Raw genomic sequence first — 8523 nt, forward strand, 5'->3', positions numbered from 1 at the left:
AGGCACCTACTCATGCAGCAAACTTGTAACTCTATGTGGAAGTGGCTGTAAGCACCTCAGTGAATGATGTTACATAAGAACAAAAGCAGCTGCAGTGTATCCACGTACTTGTTAACTGCAGTTCAAAAGTAGCCACAAATAAGATGCTTAAGGAAGGATGTAAGAACAGAGCAAATATTTGCTTCCCTTCCCCTATTCCTTATATTGTTCCAGACTCTAAATTCATGACTCCTTAGTGATTCCTGCATACATGGAAAGTAAACAGGGGCATTTTCTGACATGAAATTTTTGTTTCCTTTTGAGCCCACGTTAGTTTCGAGCATCTTCAAAAACCTTCACAAGGATGAGTTTCCTCATCGTCATCATTTTGAGACTTGCTGAAAAAAAGCTGCTACTTTACGGTCAGGTCTCTGCTCAGAATCCTTTTTCAGTCAAATTCCCTTGTTACCTTGAATAACTTAGTGTCATCAGTAAAATCACATTGTGTTCAAAAGACTCAGGGTTGCTGTGGGTTGGTTTGAAATTCTACTTGTAACAGACCATTTCTTGTACTTTGTTACTGTTTTTTAACTAACTCTGTGCATGCGAGGAAATTCCTGTTTATCTTAGGGCTGCTTGGATTCTTTAATGAGGGAGAGTCTTTTCTGGATGAGTGTTGTGCAGACTGGCTATTTCTAGAGATGCTGTATGTCTCCCTGACCACCAGTATTGCCTGCCTCTCCTTCAAATCCCCAAATGTCACCTCACTCCAAGTTCTCTCATTACTTCATTATTATTGTATTAAGAGAAACATTTGCCGTATTGATGGAACTATGCTATGAATTTCAGGCAGTGGCTCAGACCATGTTTTCTTTGTTTTTAAGGGGAGAATGAAAGATTTGGAGAGAAACTCGAGGGTTTTGCAGATTCGATTAGAAAGCTTGGTTAATCTGAGTACATGATGTAAATCCTCCCTGGATTTGGAGATAAGTGTTGTAGGGTCACACTTGCTGTTCTGAAATTGGAACAGCTGAGTGCAGCCAAGAGAACGGCTCTAAAAAAAGGAAAAAAGTTGGGCCAAAGTGCCCAGAAGATGCTTTGAATGAAAATCTTCCAGGCTCAGGAAAGGCTGCTTGATGAAAAAAAGGGATTTCTTGCAGCAAGTAGTAAGAAATGCTATTCCAGCAGCAGTTTACCCTGAGTTTGTGTTTTAAAGAACGGATCTATAGAGTAGTGCTCTGAGAGAGAAGTTATTTTTTTAATATGCTTTTGTCGAGTGCCTTTTCCGCCATTCATATTGCTGTTTCTGTCAAAGTGTGGCAACATGGAAGCTATCTCTAGTAGTCTTTTAGTCCTGACACAAGCCTAAATGACATTAATTTGTCCTTTAAAATAGCTTTGTTAAAAAGAAACTTATTTTCATCTGTCTGTTTTCATTTGTGTCATTTATTTTAGCAACTGCTCAACAGAATTCTTCACAAGATCATTTGAATTCCTGTGGGTTAACTAATTTGCTAGTATATTCCTTTTTAATTTTCTTCTCCAATAGTTGCATTCTCTTTTAATATGGAATAGAAAGATAAAATGCAGAAAGCTTCTGCCAGCTGACTCTAAGCTCTGTCTGCCAGGGGGTGCTATATGATTGGTCAGAGCTCTAGCTCTATTTCAAACATTTAAAAATACTCTTGGAGTTTTCTTAGTATTTTCAATTTATAGTTTGATTTTAAACAAGGATTGCTGAGCACTTACAGGTTGCATAATGTTTAGCTGCATAATAATTTGTAATGTGTGTGATAGAAAATTTGTATTTGGTGTTTGTCTCCCAGCCTGCTGTTCCACCACTGTAACCAGGAAGGTTTGAATATTGTCCTGAACTTGATTTGTCATTTAGTGGCGCTAAAAATACGTATTTCCTACCTCTGTTTGAAAATATAGTTGTTCACAGAGCCATTTTCTAAATTTTCTACCTTGCTGAAAATAAATAAGGGAATAGATGTGGCTTATAAACGCATGGGAATTTTAAGGAAACATGCTTTTCCATTTGTAGTAAAAATGTTTTGCATTAACTTTGGGCAAGAAATTATAGTGTATTCTAATAAACAGCCTGTCAGCTGCAGGCCTGTTTAAAGTACACAGGGCTAGAATTAACAAGTAGATATGTATCAATTGTACCATTATTTAAAAAATGAAATGGTGTCTTAATGTTGTACTTAGGTCTGTATGTACGATTCAGTAGTTTCAAGGACTCCATGTATAGGACAAGTCTGCTTTTCATTTGCCCCTGCTCTCTGAATCATTTCTAATGGGCTATGAAAGATGACTAAGAAAACGTTCTGAAGAACTATGTAGAATGGGGAATACAGTTGTCTTTCATTTACTTAGTCATTGTATCATTGTCTAATAGAACTGTCAAGATTTTTGATTAAATTTTTACATGTATATAGTATAATGGTTAAATGAGTTAAGGGAATGATCAGAGTACAGGAGATGAGTAAATTATGTGGAAGTTTTATGGCAAACAAGTGGCACACAGATGAATCTCTTCCACTGACCTGCTTGCTGAAAATTACTTTCTAATCTCTTTGTTAGGTGGTGATAACAATGAAAAAAACCTGTAAAAAAGGTGTATTTATTGTCTAGCAGTAATTGTTTAGGAGATTAATCTTGTGCTAATTATGTAATGAAGGTCTTGTGGCCCTTTCTCATCAGGGTATCCAGGAACATCAGAACCTTTTGAACATCTACAGCAGTCTTAGTTTTGAACAAGATGAGCCTGTGAGATTTTTCTTCTGCATTTACAGATAAATATTATCAAGTGCATGTTCTGATACCACATCCACTAATGCCAACCTCTCCTGCAGGCGACTGGTGTTGAGGAGGAGCTACTTCCTGTTCTGTGCTCAGACACTGAACCTTCTCCCAGGCAAACCCCTACACTTGTCTCAACTCTGCCCTGACCAAGTATTGCACCAGTGCTTCCACTGTCTGGCACAGTTACACCCAAATTGCAGAGTACACGTGGGCTGCTCCTGTTGGTACCTCAGGGGTTGAAGGGGGAATGTGGAGGATTTGGAAGGTGTTTCCAGGTCTTGAAGATTATAAATATATATATATATTATATAAGATTATAATCTTGAAGATTATTCCAGAAGAGGCACCCCATGCTGCAAGGCAGGGACGTGTGATAAGTACTGTAAATGAGGTTGGATCTATTTATAATATTTTAGTTCTGATGTGCCACTGTTGTCAGTCATTAAGTCTTTAGTCTGGATGAGGCCTGAGAGTGGCGTTTAAACATGAACAGTCATTTCGTAAAGCTGTGGGGCTTTTTTCTTTTTTTTCCTTCCTCCCAGCAGCTCTGAGGAGGTTTTATTTATGCCAGTAGGTGCATAAATGAGGGAGCAGAACAGATGGGCTGGTTGTACTCTGTGGCTCCCAAGACTCAATTCTCAATTCTTGTAAGCATGATGTGGAGTGTATATGCAGTTACTGGGTAGGGTAGTAATTGCCACGGATTTTATCTGAAAGCACTTGTTGGAATTATATCTAAACTTTTAAATTCTTGAATGAAATCAAAGGATGTTTTGCTAAATACCTTTCCATAGATTTCAACAACAATACCTCTGGGCTGTGATCCAAAAATTTTTCAAGCTAAAGTTCCATCAGCTCTCTTACCTCTCTTTCTAGCTTCCTCCCCAGTCAGTAAGCTCTGCCTCTCTTACTTCCCTTTCACCTTGACCCAGGCACCATCAGGCTGATGCATTTGTTTTAGGAAAACATGTCTGTCTTCATCACTGTGTTGTGACCCTTTTCCTTTTCTCAAGCTTATAATACAATGTCTTGTTGGAGAAGGTGAGAGTGGTTTTTATACTGTCATTAAGGACAAATGAAATTTCTTAGTGTCCTTGCACCGCAAAGTTCGGGTTTTGTTTTAGATTTAGTGTGAACTATGAACTCAAATTGTTTATAGGTGTTTTTTTTCTGCCTATAGTGCTTATTTTCAAAATAAATTTTCTGTGGGTTGTTTTTCCATGTTGTGTGTGTTGTTAACCAAGCACATTTGAATGCTGGATTGTATTTTAGTTTGTGAAATGTTTTAATTTAATGTTTTAATTTAATGTTTTAATATGTTCTTTGTCAAGGACCAAACTTAGAGGTTGTTTTCAGAAAACTCTTAATTTCGTCTTTCATATGTGTAGTTGAAGCTCACTTGTGTTTTTCAGTTTCTTTTGTCACTAGGAGACCAAGATGAAGCAATGAGAGTACTGCTCATTTTAATGGCATTCATAGTGGTTTTATGTAGATAGAACATCACAAAGGCAGGAATAAACTGAGGGCAGGCAGCCTTTCACTTGCTTTAGTCTTTATTCCCTTATTCTGGGGAGAAAAAAAAATCAAATTTAAGATTCAAAACACTTTATTTTTAACTGAAGTTGGGCATAAAGCTATCAAAGGAGAAAATTGCCAGGTTTTGAGTTGTAACCTAGTCCTTTATTTCATGGTTATTTGGTCATTTTGGAGGTATTATCTGGCTTGTCCTGGTAAGAGGAATTGATAATTACAGCTAGTAATTATTTTCCTTAAATAATGAAAGGCTGTTATTCATCAGTCCTTGCTAAAACAAAATCTTCACCTTTCAGATTAAAGTTAATCCTGATAACTATTCTGAAGTTGAACGTAGCCTGAGCACAAGAATTTCCCTTTTAGGGAATGTCTGACTAGACTGACATTCCCTCACAGTATGGAAAGGTATGATGTTTCATGGTACACTGAACAAAACCGGAGAGTATGAATTAATACCTTATTTATTTAAACCTGAGGTTGATCAAACATTGAAACAGAGGCCCAGAGGAGCTCTGAAATCTCCATCATTGAAAATATTCACAACCGGACAAGTCCTTTTAAATTGAATTTGGTTTTTTTAGGAGGTTGGCCTACACAACCTCCTAATATCCCTTCCAACCTACATCATTAGATGTTACTAGAAAGCTGCCTTTATCTGTCTGTCTGACATGGCCCAAGGTATCTGTATGTCTTTGTTAATAATGACATGTTTTCTGCCCTGTATTTCACAACTTACCAATAGCACTTTGAATTAACAATGCAGAGAAATTGTTAATGTTAGCAGAGCATTCAGACTAAATCTTCAGGTTTTTTCTTGTTTTGAAAAGACAGTCTTAAAGCACAGGGTAACCTCTGAAAATTAATTTCTTAGCTAGGGACTGCAGTCTTGAGTGAATGAAATATCTCTCAAGCTTGGAGAATTTTGTGTGTTGTGGAAAAATGGCAGGATAAATATGCTACCAAGGTATAGGTGGAGTGGAGATGCTGAGAGGCCATATAGCAGCACTCTGTGCAGCTGGCAGGGCAGCTTGGAACTAGTCCATGTTTTCTCTATGTTTGATGTGATCTTTGTGCATGTATTTGAACTCGTGAACATGGAAATACTGCAGAAGGTTTCAGGACACTGCGAACATTTGATTCTGAAGTGAGGAACCTGTTCAGGTCCTCATTTCAAACACAGAAATGTGTTGTCCTAAGTAGCTGCCTTAATCAGCTCTATATAGTAGAAGGAATTCCTTTCTTGGTGATGGCAGATTAATATGTGTTTGCATTTTTTAAAAACTGGTATTCATTAGGTTTTTGGAGAGAAATGCTAGCGTTCTCATTACTTTTTGAGTTACATACTTGAATAACTAACTGTGTGTAGTTTAAGGTGCAGTTTTATATACTTAAAAACATGATTAAAAGACACCTGCATGGAGAAGTTTCAAAGTAAAATGCTGACTGTCTGTGTACCTTGTGGGAATTGTAAATGAAAGCTCTGTGTTCCATGGGCTCTGCAATATTGAGTTTATTACTAGACTTCATGCAGCTGTTCCAGTCTTCTGAATAATAGTGATGTAGCTATATTCAGAATTTCATTTAAATTTCATTTTTTGAAGTTTATAGAAAAATCTATGCTTTTTAGGTTCCATTGAGTTTGTGACTTGTGTCAGTAAAAAATTCAAATTTGTCTATTCTCCCAATTGCTTGATTTGGTGTGGTTAAACAAGTGACAAAAGACGTTTTCTCACCACCTCTTTACATTTTACAGAGGATGCTAAAACAGCCTGGGGATGATACTGAGTCAAAACTAATTTAAACTAAATATGTCAATATCTGCAATTTGTTCGTGAACTGGAAGTTCTAAAATGGGAACATGTTATTTTGGTCTTTTAAGCATAAGAATTTTATCTTTTAGTCCACTTTAGTGAGTGCTTCCTTTCTGAATGTGGGGCTTAGATGTGGAAAGTAGATGTTTGGCTGCTTGAGATCTAGGTGGTCTTTAGACTATGTTGGGTTATGAAGCAGAAACTACTGCTGGACTTGTGTGTGGCTTTAAATATATGGGTAAACATACAGATATGTGATTAAGGTAATAAAATAGTAGCCTAATTTTATGGCTATCAAAATGAGCTCACATGGTATCTATTTACTTGTCGGCAGTCAAAACCAATTTAACACAAGCTACTTATTCTGTACTCTTCTGTGGAGTGCTGCTTCTTTGCCAAAGATATTTAGACCAGCTTCCATGTGTTCACAATGTGTTTCTACCAGATATTTTACTCATCACCGTTGCTGAACAGTCGTAGAACTTTTTAACGTAGGAAACGATGTGCACATCTTGTACTGAAACTTGAATACTTAGTTTTTGGCTTTTTACTGATGCTTTTTGCATCAGTAAAGAAGTGGGGGATGTGTCCTTCAAAATGTCAACTTATCAATATTTGTTTAAATTAAATAAATTTTACTTAGTTACATGCTTTTGAACTATTTTTATAGGGTTTAGTTTAGCAGCTTTTAAGAGGAACAAGAGGAAGCTGGAGTTGGCCGAAAAGGTGGAAACAGATCTCATTCAACTAAAGAAAAGAAGACAATCAAATGAAAAGGTTAGCTCGTTTCAAATTCTTCTGTCACCCTAAACTTACAGCTGATTGCTAATAAATTTCATGTCTTATATGATAAGACTGATGTAGGCTCAGAAGCCTGTTCTCTTTGTCCATCTTAGTATGTTTAGATGATATAATGATAACTTAGTGCAGTTAAAACTTTCTGCCTTGCTATTGGAAAACCAAACCATCACTTTATATCTTGTTTGTGCTAAGAAAAATATTTTGTTCATTTTGAACTGGAAATATGACAAATGTAAACACAAACAGATAATTATTTACCAAAACATTTTCTTTAGCTTGGGATCTCTGTCACTGTTTCCCACTTTTTAATGTTTCCTGAGCGCACTGCATTATGGAACTGGAATTGGTGAAATTTGAAATATCAGGTAGGTAAACATGTGCATCTGTGCATGCATCTGGCATTGACCTGGCCCATATTACTTGTGCTACAAAACTGCCAGGATTCCCTCTGTTCCCCTCATTCTTAGTTTTGAATGTAGAGCTTTTGTTACCTATGAGAATGTCATTCACAGTATTTGTGCTTACTGTTGAATATCAAAGTATAGCTCATTAAATTAAATGCCTGTGCTTTATTTGGGACCTTTGGATTGGCCATTTCTCTTTGCTTTGCTAAGCTGTCTGACCACTGTGTAGTTACATATATTGATATAAATAAGGTATAAATCCCAGAGAATTGTTAGAAAAAGTATATTCTCTGTAGTCTGCAAATGCAAACAGTGATAAATTAGGCAATTTACTTCTGTGTTCTTAGATAAGAAGTTTTGTCTAGCAAGGTGCTAATTTTTGTTTTTTTCAAGGAGCTAAGACCTGTGAAGAAATTAAGGATGGGGGAGCCATGGAAGTTAGTTGTTCATTTCAGAACTTTTCCCGTTTACAGGACTTCAGTTACCTCCTTGTGAAACTGAGAGTGTGAAAGTGTACCTGAGGGAGGAGGGGTCTCTGTGCAGTATTGCTGGTCACGTAATAAGGGGCAAGTCAATGCTTGAAACATATGCCAATGCATGAGCTTACCGACCTGCAATTTGAAATTTCAAGGGCTCCAGAGTCCTGTGCAGCGCTTGTGGGAGATCCCCAAAGGCCAGTGGTGGTAGGTAAAGGAGGTGATCAAATAGAGCTCTTCTCCCTGGAAGTAATCCAGTAGCAACATGCTGGTTTTGTCAGCTGTCAGGGCACATCCTGTCCATGGAGCAGGGGTGAATACCAACCCATGCTCTCAATATGGAATTCTCATGCTATCCAAAGAGTGGAAGATAATTGCAGCCTTACAGGAAGTAAGGTTTTCAAAGTAATTTTTCAAAATGAAATAGAAATGCAAAATCAAATTCTTACAGAAAAAAAGAAGTTGAACATTTCTCCCCAGGCTAGTAGAAAAGGGTCATTTAGCAAGGATGAGGCATGTGATTTGTTGCCCTAAAACTCACACTGTCAAAGCTGTGCTCTCATAAAAGGTTTTCAAATAATTGGTTTAAAACCATTTAAATACTTGAATAATTACAATTTAATCTTCTTGTCAAAGTTATTTTAACTGATAAATACTCATGTAACTTTTTTATCAGCTTCTCTGGAGCTGCAGCCCAGTCCTTTCAGC

At 37.0% G+C, this 8523-nt stretch overlaps 1 protein-coding gene across 5 annotated transcripts in view; it reads left to right on the plus strand.

Moving 5' to 3' along the window:
- TASP1 (taspase 1) overlaps positions 1-8523 on the plus strand; it is an 81964-nt gene that overhangs the window by 23902 nt on the left and 49539 nt on the right. For all 5 annotated transcript variants that reach the window (XR_001865557.1, XM_017745335.1, XM_008642004.2 and 2 more), the window contains one exon: positions 6805-6911. Coding sequence is in view for 4 of the 5 variants with exons in the window: in XM_017745335.1 (XP_017600824.1) it covers positions 6805-6911 (107 nt within the window). In the remaining variant the exon portion in view is untranslated. The remainder of the gene's footprint in view (positions 1-6804; positions 6912-8523) is intronic.

Source organism: Corvus brachyrhynchos, unplaced genomic scaffold (assembly GCF_000691975.1).
Source record: "Corvus brachyrhynchos isolate BGI_N302 unplaced genomic scaffold, ASM69197v1 scaffold69, whole genome shotgun sequence".
Taxonomy (NCBI): Eukaryota; Metazoa; Chordata; class Aves; order Passeriformes; family Corvidae; genus Corvus; species Corvus brachyrhynchos.